This window comes from Oncorhynchus clarkii, chromosome 27 (assembly GCF_045791955.1).
Source record: "Oncorhynchus clarkii lewisi isolate Uvic-CL-2024 chromosome 27, UVic_Ocla_1.0, whole genome shotgun sequence".
Taxonomy (NCBI): Eukaryota; Metazoa; Chordata; class Actinopteri; order Salmoniformes; family Salmonidae; genus Oncorhynchus; species Oncorhynchus clarkii.
Window position 1 is genome coordinate 9,709,233 of NC_092173.1, and position 12,980 is coordinate 9,722,212.

Consider the following 12,980-nt stretch of genomic DNA (forward strand, 5'->3'; position numbering starts at 1 on the left):
GCATGAGGCAAATGGTCACATCAGATACTGACTGGTTTTCTAATCTATGCCCCTACTTTTTTTTAAGGTATCTGTGACCAATAGATGCATATCTGTATTCCCAGTTATGAGAAATCCATAGATTAGGACCTACTGAATTTATTTGAATTGACTGATTTCCTCATATGAACTGTATCTCAGTAAAATCTTTGAAATTGTTGCATGTTGCGTTTATATTTTTGTTCAGTATATATTCATTCATGTGTAGCCATATAGTGTAGGTCATGGTTATATCATATTAACATGAACTCCTGTCATAGTGTTATCATATTAACATGAACTCCTGTCATAGTGTTATCATATTAACATGAACTCCTGTCATAGTGTTATCATATCAATATGAACTCCTGTCATAGTGTTATCATATCAATATGAACTCCTGTCATAGTGTTATCATATTAACATGAACTCCTGTCATAGTGTTATCATATTGACATGAACTCCTGTCATAGTGTTATCATATCAATATGAACTCCTGTCATAGTGTTATCATATTAACATGAACTCCTGTCATAGTGTTATCATATTAACATGAACTCCTGTCATAGTGTTATCATATTAACATGAACTCCTGTCATAGTGTTATCATATTAACATGAACTCCTGTCATAGTGTTATATCAATATGAACTCCTGTCATAGTGTTATCATATCAATATGAACTCCTGTCATAGTGTTATCATATTAACATGAACTCCTGTCATAGTGTTATCATATTGACATGAACTCCTGTCATAGTGTTATCATATCAATATGAACTCCTGTCATAGTGTTATCATATTAACATGAACTCCTGTCATAGTGTTATCATATTAACATGAACTCCTGTCATAGTGTTATCATATCAATATGAACTCCTGTCATAGTGTTATCATATTAACATGAACTCCTGTCATAGTGTTATCATATTAACATGAACTCCTGTCATAGTGTTATCATATTAACATGAACTCCTGTCATAGTGTTATCATATTAACATGAACTCCTGTCATAGTGTTATATCAATATGAACTCCTGTCAGTGTTATCATATCAACATGAACTCCTGTCATAGTGTTATCATATCAATATGAACTCCTGTCATAGTGTTATCATATCAATATGAACTCCTGTCATAGTGTTATCATATTAACATGAACTCCTGTCATAGTGTTATCATATTGACATGAACTCCTGTCATAGTGTTATCATATCAATATGAACTCCTGTCATAGTGTTATCATATTAACATGAACTCCTGTCATAGTGTTATCATATTAACATGAACTCCTGTCATAGTGTTATCATATTAACATGAACTCCTGTCATAGTGTTATCATATTAACATGAACTCCTGTCATAGTGTTATCATATTAACATGAACTCCTGTCATAGTGTTATCATATCAATATGAACTCCTGTCATAGTGTTATCATATTAACATGAACTCCTGTCATAGTGTTATCATATCAATATGAACTCTACAGGGTTATTATTCTATCTACATATTAGAACCACAAACAGTCATCAAGATTCCATCCAGTGTAAATACAGTACGTTTCGATTTTGCGCAAATCAAAGGGGGGGGGGAATGTAGCAATTATTAAAAATGAGGAAGTAATAGGGTATGTCAACATCCCACCCCTTTGACCCACCTGACACTCACACAGAGGGCAGTATTCATTAGGGCACACTATAGCAGAATTATTTCCAACAGTAAACGAAAACAAGTGTTTCTTATTAGACAATTTCAAGTAGTCCATCCCTGTTTCATTACATTTTCTTTCATTTGGTGACTAATGAATAAAACCCAGGTCTGTGAAGTGGACACAAACCCTATCCCCCAATCACGGGACCATTTATTAACGCATGGCCTTCACACACAAACACAATTTGTATTACCCTAGCACCACTGATGTGGTCGGTCAATGTAGTATTCCATAAAAGTGTTTCTTCTTGTTTCTTGTTGTAAACTTCCACTGACTGCGAGTGCAGAGTGGCACCAGAGAGTAGTGACTCTGTACTGTAGCTGTATCAGCACTGTAGAGCCCTGTTGTGCCACACAGACAGGCTCTTATTGAAGGAGCGCAGTGGGAAAGGGGATATGTGACTGTCGGAGGAGCAAGGCTGTCACAGCCAGGAGTAGGGTGCTCCTATTGACAACCTTTTCTGCACCTCCTCCTTCTCCTCCTTTCCCATACCTCCTACAGCCCATCTGGCCAATCAGGCTCTCATTTCTCCATGAGTGACAGCTGGATGGTCCGCTGCAGCTCCTCCTCCTCTTGCCGTCGCCGTAGCTCGGCCTCTGCCTGCTCCCGTGCCGACAGCTCCATGGCCAGGCGGAGCTGCTGGTCGTAGCTGCAGGCTGCTGGGGGCTTCTTGGTGGGCGTATTACAGAGACTGGCTGGAGGGCAAGGCCTGTGCTGGGGAGTCCTGGAGGAGGAGGAGGGTGTGGGGGAGGAGACAATGGGGTTGGAAACCTGGTTATTGCATAAGGAGAATAGAGCAATTGACAGTGACAGTGGAAATGGTTGACAAATATGGTGGACCTAGAGTTATTTTTGACAGGACTTCATTCGAGTAAGAAAGAGGTTGTCATGTGCACGCACGTATGTATGTGTACATGCAAACACACATCAACACAGAGAGAGACACACACACACACACACACACACACACACACACACACACACACACACACACACACACACACACACATTTGTTTTACTATCCTTGTGAAGACCAAACAATTGATTCCCTAACCTTAAACCCAAACCTAACCCCTTATTCTAACTAATTGTAACACTAAACCTATCCCCTAATTCTAACTATAATTGTAACACTAAACCTATCCCCTAATTCTAACTATAATTGTAACACTAAACCTAACACCTGAGCCTAAAATAGCTTTTTTCCTCGTGAAGACCGGTCGAAATGTCCCCACTTGTCTGAATTTTATCCTTAGTAAAGGTTAGTAAAACCACACACACACACACACAAAAAAATCTCTGAAGCTGGAGATTCATATCTACCTCACTAGCTTTAAGCACCAGCTGTCAGAGCAGCTCACAGATCACTGCACCTGTACATAGCTCATCTGTAAATAGCCCATCCAACTACCTCATCCCCATACTGTATTTATTTATTTTGCTCCTTTGCACCCCAGTATCTCAACTTGCACATTCATCCTCTGCACATCCTACCATTCCAGTGTTTAATTGCTATATTGTAATTACTTTGCCACCATGGCCTATTTATTGCCTTACCTCCCTTATCTTACCTCATTTGCACACACTGTATATAGACTTTTTCTACTGTATTATTGACTATATGTTTGTTTATTCCATGTGTAACTCTGTGTTGTTGTATGTGTCGAACTGCTTTGCTTTATCTTGGCCAGGTCACAGTTGTAAATGAGAACTTGTTCTCAACTAGCCTACCTGGTTAAACAAAGGTGTTCTCAACTAGCCTACCTGGTTAAATAAAGGTGAAATAAAATAAACAAACACACACACACACACACACACACACACACACACACACACACACACACACACACACACACACACACACACACACACACACACACACACACACACACACACACACACACACACACACACACACACACACACACACCATTGCTAGTTTGAGTTGATTTAGCATGCAGTGTATTGTTTCCAGAGAGGGCATAAAGGAGAGAGGCAGATCTACTATATATCAGTGGGGGCCAGTCACTCAGAGTGTATCTAGTGTATGAGGTGGGGGCCAGTCACTCAGAGTGTATCTACTGTATGAGGTGGGGGCTTTTCACTCAGAGTGTATCTATTGTATGAGGTGCAGGCAAAGACAACAGTGTGTGCATGAATGGGAGTGAGTCAACAGTGACATTGTGTGCTGTGAACGCAGCCAGGAAGCTCCCTGGCCTCCAGTGTGCTGGAGAAGGGCGAGCCAAGGCTAAAGTAAACAAAGGCTGAGTAGGATAGCGTGTCGAGTGCGGAGAAAGCGCAGACCTTTGCAGGCGACTGGGGTCACAGGGAAGAGTACGTGTGCTGGGCTTGCTGTTGGTCAGCGCCTCCCAGATAGTCACCTATACACACACCAGGAAGTAGACAGACAGAGTCAGAGAGATAGTCAGTCAACAAGACTCACCAAAGGCTCTTGTAATTTCAATGTTTCAATCTCAGTGTTGAGAGTGGATTATGCCCTAGGATACTGAGTCAACTGTTTGTCTAGCTAGCTGATAGGATAGATTTATACTACGTCTTCACAGTGTATCTGGTATTTGTAGATCTTTGCACAACTGTACACACTACTAATGCGATGTGCCTGTAGTTGATTGACATCCCGAACGAGCCCCCGAAATATGGTATTACTTTAGAGTTAAGGTTACGAGACTACCATACCTTATGTTCCAGTTAGGAACCAAGAGGACTACCATCATACCATACTTCATGTTCATTAGGCACCAAATGGCAGAAAACAAACTAAAACTTGTAGGGACTACCTGGACTTGCCCAATAAGAAACGCTCATTTTAATTTTCCGTTGCAAAAAGTTTTCCAACGTTTTTCTTTGTGTTCTTTAATGAAGACGAGCCAGGTTTTGAGATGGCAGTAAGCCCTATGAGGGGCCAGAGTGAGTCTGACCTGGTCGAACTCAGAGCCAGCCTCCAACAGACTCTGTTGGATGGCAAACTGCAGCAGGTCCTCCTCCTCATCACCACGCATGTTGTTTGCCCTCTGGTTGCCTCCCAGAACAGTGTAACCCTGAGGGGGCTCGAACACACACGGGGGGATCTCCCCTCCACGACATGACGCTGCATAGAGGGAGAGACACGGCACAGGAGTGATGGGATGTTATGGGTCATTCCTTCCGTCCCTTGCCTTAGCAACAATGAAAAACACTTTAAAATGCCAAATAGTTATACATCATACTTTTTACATCATGTTTTTTTAATTTTATTAACTGTTTATCAATTATACAACATAATGCAAGTATTTATACTGCAAGACTCTATGTTTATGCATCGTTTAAAGTACTTAGAACAATTGGCTTGTCCAAGACGCGATGAGTAGAGTTGTAGTGACATGTTTTTGGGATAGAGATAGCTATCTATTATTTTGAATGGTAAAAAGTGAACTAAAGTATTTAATATATTGTAAAGGCCACTAAAAAGAAAGAAAGCTATGAAAATAAATTCACTCATTATGAAGATACACAAGGAACCTTGAGTATTCCCTCCAGTGGCAAACGGAGGGGTTTATATTAAAGAAAAATGATTAGCCAATCACACCCTTTTAGAATGTCATACTTTTGAAGACTCCAATGATAATTTGGTAATGCCTAAATACAAAGTGTCATTGGTGGTACTCAATTTAAATTAAGGGAAAATTATATTGTGAGTAAAAATATGAATCATATCCCTTTAGTAAATTATTTTGTAAAAGGTTAATTACTCATGAATGATGATTTTTTTAGTTTGTTGCCTATATAGACATACACAAACGTAATTATTATTCATGAGCTGGCCATAAACAATAACTGGTAATGCTGCATAATTTTAGAAAGGTCTGGAACTCACCTTTCTGGTAATAATAGTTATACATATCTGGGGTGTACTCACTTTTGAGGACACAAGCTCAAGCACAGAGTAGAAGTATTGTGAAAATATGAAAACCATATATGATTTTTTTTCCCTATTCAACAGAAGTGGGGCAATAGAGCTTGAGATGACTGAAATGCTTTCTAAATATAGCTCCGCTGAGGGAGTGGAAAGGAGAGCAGACAGATGGGATTTTTTGGTGCTATAAGGTACGGACCCTACGGCGTTAACAGAACACTTTGTACGCCAAAATGTCAGTCGGAACCGGTCCAGAACCATACGGGGGACTTAACATCTAAGAGTTAGATTTGAGCTGTGGTCTCCATTTAATAACATCCTCAATTTCCTAAAATGTGTCATTGGTTGTGTTACCGTCATTGGTGTTACTGCTGCCATATTAGATGCATTTAGAATGGGAAAATGTATCCAAATATATTGAAATAGAAATGAGGTTCATATTTTTCCAAAATGTCATGCCCAAATCCCACCTCCATTCACAAACGACCCCTATGTCAAAGTGTTTCCTGTCCAACCAGGTAAAACACTGACTTTGTCCTGGTCAAGTCATGTGATTGGGAAACACTCCTGGCCCTATTTGTAGTGTAAAGATGGAGTGTATCACAGGAGGTTGGTGGCACCTTAATTGGGGAGGATGGGCTCGTGGTAATGGCTGGAGCGGAATAAGTGGAATGGTATCAAACACATCAAACACCTGGTTTCTTTTTGTTTGATGCCATTCCAGTCGCTCCGTTCCAGCATTATTATGAGTTGTCCTCCCCTCGGGGGAGGGGGTTGGTGTGTGTAGGTGTGTGTTTCTCACTCGTGGAGCTGGAGCTGGAGACACTAGAAGAGTCGCTGCCTGGGGAGGGGGTGTCTGTGTCAGTCCTGGGGCTGCTGTCCTTCTGTCCGTCCACCTCCCCCTCCACCCGATCCGGCCCCGTCACAGACCCCTCCTCACACCCATTCAGGTTCCCAAAGGTGATCCGGGCATTCAGGATGTGATAGATGGGAATTTCTGAGAAGACGAAGAGAAGTGAGAGAGATGTTTAGGATTTATGATTATCACTGGATTCATAATTAATGTGCAATAGGTGTAAATATTCCAAACGTTAAAAGTTGGGCAAATCCCAATGAATCATATTTGAGGCAGCATCTGAATGAAATGAAGGAGTAGTCAGAATGCCACCCCAGACATAAGGACAGGAGGGTCAGCTTCAGTGGTGGAAAAAGTACCCAATTGTCATACTTGAGTGAAAGTAAAGATTCCTTAATAGAAAATGACTCAAAAGTGAAAAAAGTCATCCAGTAAAACACTACTTGAGTAAAAGTAAATATACTTAAGTATCAAAAGTAAATGTAATTCCTAAAATATACGTAAGTATCAAAAGTAAATGTAATTCCTAAAATATACGTAAGTATCAAAAGTAAAAGTATAAATCATTTCAAATTCCTTCTATTAAGGAAACCAGACAGTGCAATTTTCTAGTTTTGTTAATTTACTGATACCCAGGGGCACACTTCAACACTTAGACATCATTTACAAATGAAACATTTGTGTTTAGTGAGTCCGCCAGATCAGTGACAGTAGAGATGACCAGGGATGTTCTCTTGATAAATGTGTGAATTGGACCATTTTCCTGTCCATTCAAAATGTAACGAGTACTTTTGGGTGTCAGGGAAAATGTATGGAGTAAACAGTACATTATTTTCTTTAGGAATGTAGTGGAAAAGTAAAAGTTGTCAAAAATATAAATAGTCAAGTAAAGTACAGATACCCCTAAAAAAACGACTTAAGTATTAGTATTTTCAAGTATTTTTACTTTAGCACTTTAAACCACTGGTCTACTTTTGATAACCTCTCGCTTTCTCTCCACTCTCACTACCATGATATGCCAGGTCTCTAGGATGCAGAGCAAACTATCTGGTTACGAGAGTGTCCTCTACTCCCTCACCGATCTTGACAGGGAAGCCGGGGGGCAGTCGCAGGGTAATGAAGTCCCTGAGCTTGGCAAAGAGGGCGTTGGAGATGGCCATGAGGTCAATGATGGGCGCCACCTGCTCCGCTAAGGACAGAGGATGGGACTCACACAGCCACAGCTTAGCCTTGAACCTGAGGAAACCGGGAAACATGTGCATATGCATATTATACAATGCACCTGACTCATGTTCAGAAAGGGTCAACGTTGCAGAATGTTTGGAAACGTAAAATGAAGAGTAGTCCCTCCCTGTTTAATTTCTGTTCTGTTAAGTGCCTAATGAACACCACCGTGTTATACACAAGTACTACAAACAGTACAATGCAGTAACGTGTCGCGCAGAAAGCATCTTTGTTGGTCACGCAGACATATTGAAAAACTGTGAGAGACTGGAACTCTTCTTCTATCTCATCCTAGAACGTTTATCAAATCCTGAGATCATTTTTTTTTTGCCTTGTAATTTGTTGCACTGCAAAAGATGGGCTTCACCATCGACTCGGCAATCAACTGTTCTCTAAAGCACTGTGTGTGCGGGGTTTCTGTTCAGGCCATTCCATGTTCAGGCCATTCCATTCCATAGCCTAGTGATCGGGCTGGGACACCATCTCACTGTTGTCTTGTCACAATAACCAGCAGAATTCTAAACGGCTATTGATGTGACATCCAGGTTCGTGGTCAATTACCGGATCACACATCATACGTAGATTGGATAGAAGGAAAACATGTACAGGCATGGGCCAGAGCCAAAACACTTGACAGGGCCAGAGACATACTGTAGACGGCATCCAAAATGGCACCCTATTCCCTACATAATGCACTACATTGGGCCCTGGTCAAAAGTAATGCACTATAGAGGGAATAGGGTGCCATATGGGATGCATACATATTGTACGGTTCTGGACAGGGCTATTATAGCCAAGGGCCCCAGGCATAGAGGTTGTTATAAGGGCTGTGATGGCTGTCGCTGTCACCTCTGAGTCTTGGTGGTGAGTTGACAGGGGTGGCCAATATCCCGGGTGCCCAGGGGCAGGTTGGGATTGAAGTACTCCTCGGCTGTCAGGGCTGTGGGGTTGGTCACGGCAGGACTTGACATCTGAGTCACTAGGGCCTGTTGAGAGAAGGGGAGGGAGGGGGATGGGGAGAGAGGAGAGGAGAGGAGAGATAAAAGGAGGGAGGGTGAAGAAAGAGAGCGAAAGAGAGAGGGAAAAGGAAGGAGGGTTAAAAGAGAGAAAGAAAGAGAGAGTGAGAGGATGAGAGAGGGGGATAAAGATTGTCAGCGGGTTTGCCGGCAGACGCCAATTAAAATGGTCATCAATATTTGAGAGAGAAGAGAAGCCCAGGGACCTCTTTACTCATATCAATATTGACAGCTATGTTGGCTTATGATTCACTGTAGCAATAAGGTCAAATCCATATGCAATGATGAGGATTAGGATTGATGATTGTGATGAGGAGGATAATGATGACTGTGACCACTAACCCCATTGTTGGGCCCCACGTGTTGCTCGGCGATCCCTAGGAAGTTCTGCAGGGGCGTCTTACCGCCTGAGGAAAAGGTCACATCAGTGGAACATACATGAGAGGAACAAGAGCAAGTCAATGACCATAGAAATAGGGTTAGTAGGAATTTTGGAATGTTGACCTGGTAGTGGAAGCGGGAATGTCTGTTCTACTAATACTATTTCTATGTCTGCAACACTAACCTAAGAATTCTCGACTGGTGTCTCTCATCAATTTTGGAGGAATGGAGATGGGATAAGGGACTGGGGGAGTTGGGTTCTTGGAGGGAGGGCTTTGAGAGGGACGGGGCCGGTGATCAGAACAGAGCACTTTGCTGGGAAGCCCAGGGAGGGAAAAACAAGGACAATAGTCTTCTCTGACCAAGGAAATGACTGTGGAAAATGCTTTAGGGCCACTTATTGGAGCTTCAGTGCAATTATCCACATCAGAGCCTCTCAACAGGGGTGTGTCTATTAGTGCAAACCATAGCTAAATATTTTGCAACCCAAACAAGCGTTTCTTATTGGACAAGTTCAGGTTAGTCCTTCTCCGTTTCAGCCCGTTTTCTTCCTAGTGAATACACTCCAGTTTGCTTAGGGCTGTATCCTGACCTGAGATCAGCACGCTCAACTCAAATCTTCGCACAATTCTCCCATTGAAGTCAATGAATGACTTACACCAAAGTCTGTGCTGCACACGCTTATCTCAGCTCCGAATTGAGCCCTTTTACTGCATCTAAGCCAAGACGTGGAAGATTACCAGAAATGACGCAAGGGGATTTTTAAACAAATAGGTAGAACTTCCGCAAAGAGAGACACCTTTGGGCTTCGCCTTGAGGGGCTCACTGAGATGGTCCGTTCGGGTTCGAGTGATCAGTTCCACATTGGAGGCGCCGTACACCTAACAGAGAAGACAAGGACAAGTAGAGTGTCATGGTTATGAGACTCTGGATAAATAGCGCACTATATAGGGAAGACGGTACCAATTGGGACACACATTCGGTGACTGATTTAGGTTAGTGATGTAGTAGGGAGGTGGGCTCACTGCTGAGTCTATGTATATTGATAGTGCTTTACTCTAGAACCAGCGCTCAGGAAACAAATGACATTATATACTGTACGTCTTGAACTTTCAAGTGTTTTATTTCATTCGGGCAAAACCAAATTGAAAGCCAGGGATGGAAGGATTAATGACTCCATGTCTGTACCTTAGCCTCGTACCCGTTCACCATCTCTGTCTTCTCACTGCGCCAGCCAAGGATGCCAGTCTTATTCCTGCCAGACAGACAGAGATAGCCAGACACAAAACAACAGGTCAGACTTTGAGGTGGTCTTCTCCCTCCCTTCAATTCATATTCAGAAATGGATTATTGGCATGTCGAGCGTACCGCTGAAGCTGCCAAAACGACAGAGGTGACACTCAGCAAGCAATAAATGATGATTACACATTCTCACCTCCCCCTCTCTCACTTTTTTATACAATCTGACCTGCATGAGAGATGTGTCTGGTCTTGCACTTAGTGACCTCCTACCTCTCCTCTTCCTTCCTCTTCTACTCTCCTCGTTCCCTTATCACTCACTCACTACCATTGTTCTACTCCCTTTCTTTTCCATACCCATCTCTGATCCTGCTCAATGCTAACCCTCTTTCTCTCGTTCCCTCCGTCTCTCACCTCTCAAAGGTGATGTTTTTGGTGTCTAGCTGGGTGGTGACCACAGGGGCGGAGAGGCGGGCTGCCACCTGCTCCTCGCTGGGCAGTAGTGCACCCAGGAGGCCCAGGCCGGTAGTGCCCCGCTGAGGCGAGGGAGACGTCAGAGAAGACACACACAGGGTCTCACAGAACACCAGCTGTCTGTCGTGGTCCACCTCCATCACCACTGCACTGGAGTCTGACGGATAGACAGAGAGGAGTACTTAGAATGAGAGTGAGAGAGCGAGGGTGTTAGAGAGAAAGATGGGTTAGATAGAGAGGGAGAGAGAGAGGTTGGGTTAGAGACACTGATAAACGGACAGAAATGGATTTAGACAGATAGAAAGACGGGTTAGAGAGAGGGAGAGGAGGAAGATGTGAGAGAGAGAGGGAGAGGAGGAAGATGTGAGAGATATAGACTGAAAGATGGATGGATTAGAAAGACAGGTTAGAAAGAGACGGGAAGGGAGAGAAAGACAGGTTAGAAAGAGCCGGGGAGGGAGAGAAAGACAGGTTAGAAAGAGCCGGGGAGGGAGAGAAAGACAGGTTAGAAAGAGCCGGGGAGGGAGAGAAAGACAGGTTAGAAAGAGACGGGGAGGGAGAGAAAGACAAGTTAGAAAGAGACGGGGAGGAAGAGAAAGACAGGTTAGAAAGAGACAGGGAGGGAGAGAAAGACAGGTTAGAAAGAGCCGGGAAGGGAGAGAAAGACAGGTTTGAAAGAGCCGGGAAGGGAGAGAAAGACAGGTTAGAAAGAGCCGGGAAGGGAGAGAAAGACAGGTTAGAAAGAGCCGGGAAGGGAGAGAAAGACAGGTTAGAAAGAGCCGGGAAGGGAGAGAAAGACAGGTTAGAAAGAGCCGGGAAAGGAGAGAAAGACAGGTTAGAAAGACAGGTTAGAAAGAGCCGGGAAGGGAGAGAAAGACAGGTTAGAAAGAGACGGGAAGGGAGAGACAGACAGGTTAGAAAGAGACGGGAAGGGAGAGAAAGACAGGTTAGAAAGAGACGGGGAGGGAGAAAAAGACAGGTTAGAAAGAGACGGGAAGGGAGAGAAAGACAGGTTAGAAAGAGACAGAGAGGTTAGAAAGAGACGGAAAGTGAGAGAAAGACAGGTTAGAAAGAGACAGACAGGTTAGAAAGAGACGGGGAGGGAGAGAAAGACAGGTTAGAAAGAGACGGGAAGGGAGAGAAAAACAGGTTAGAAAGAGACGGGGAGGGAGAGAAAGACAGGTTAGAAAGAGACTTGAAGGGAGAGAAAGACAGGTTAGAAAGAGACATACAGGTTAGAAAGAGATGGAAAGGGAGAGAAAGACAGGTTAGAAAGAGACGGGAAGGGAGAGAAAGACAGGTTAGAAAGAGACAGACAGAGAGAGAAAGACAGGTTAGAAAGAGACAGACAGGGAGAGAAAGACAGGTTAGAAAGAGACGGGGAGGGAGAGAAAGACAAGTTAGAAAGAGACGGGGAGGAAGAGAAAGACAGGTTAGAAAGAGACAGGGAGGGAGAGAAAGACAGGTTAGAAAGAGCCGGGAAGGGAGAGAAAGACAGGTTTGAAAGAGCCGGGAAGGGAGAGAAAGACAGGTTAGAAAGAGCCGGGAAGGGAGAGAAAGACAGGTTAGAAAGAGCCGGGAAGGGAGAGAAAGACAGGTTAGAAAGAGCCGGGAAGGGAGAGAAAGACAGGTTAGAAAGAGCCGGGAAAGGAGAGAAAGACAGGTTAGAAAGAGACGGGAAGGGAGAGACAGACAGGTTAGAAAGAGACGGGAAGGGAGAGAAAGACAGGTTAGAAAGAGACGGGGAGGGAGAAAAAGACAGGTTAGAAAGAGACGGGAAGGGAGAGAAAGACAGGTTAGAAAGAGACAGAGAGGTTAGAAAGAGACGGAAAGGGAGAGAAAGACAGGTTAGAAAGAGACAGACAGGTTAGAAAGAGACGGGGAGGGAGAGAAAGACAGGTTAGAAAGAGACGGGAAGGGAGAGAAAAACAGGTTAGAAAGAGACGGGGAGGGAGAGAAAGACAGGTTAGAAAGAGACTTGAAGGGAGAGAAAGACAGGTTAGAAAGAGACATACAGGTTAGAAAGAGATGGAAAGGGAGAGAAAGACAGGTTAGAAAGAGACGGAAAGTGAGAGAAAGACAGGTTAGAAAGAGACAGACAGGTTAGAAAGAGACGGGGAGGGAGAGAAAGACAGGTTAGAAAGAGACGGGA

At 43.4% G+C, this 12,980-nt stretch overlaps 1 protein-coding gene across 1 annotated transcript in view; it reads right to left on the minus strand.

Moving 5' to 3' along the window:
* Positions 1–1,608: 1,608 nt before the first annotated feature.
* Positions 1,609–12,980, minus strand: part of LOC139385898 (ankyrin repeat domain-containing protein 13B-like) — a 38,381-nt gene continuing 27,009 nt past the window's right edge. Inside the window, exons 6-15 of the mRNA XM_071131191.1 lie at positions 10,769–10,985; positions 10,304–10,370; positions 9,915–9,996; positions 9,077–9,141; positions 8,568–8,704; positions 7,573–7,730; positions 6,441–6,635; positions 4,665–4,834; positions 4,030–4,106; positions 1,609–2,449 (exon numbers count right to left, since the gene is read on the minus strand). Of these exons, the coding sequence (XP_070987292.1) occupies positions 2,248–2,449; positions 4,030–4,106; positions 4,665–4,834; positions 6,441–6,635; positions 7,573–7,730; positions 8,568–8,704; positions 9,077–9,141; positions 9,915–9,996; positions 10,304–10,370; positions 10,769–10,985 (1,370 nt within the window). The 3' untranslated portion in view covers positions 1,609–2,247. The remainder of the gene's footprint in view (positions 2,450–4,029; positions 4,107–4,664; positions 4,835–6,440; positions 6,636–7,572; positions 7,731–8,567; positions 8,705–9,076; positions 9,142–9,914; positions 9,997–10,303; positions 10,371–10,768; positions 10,986–12,980) is intronic.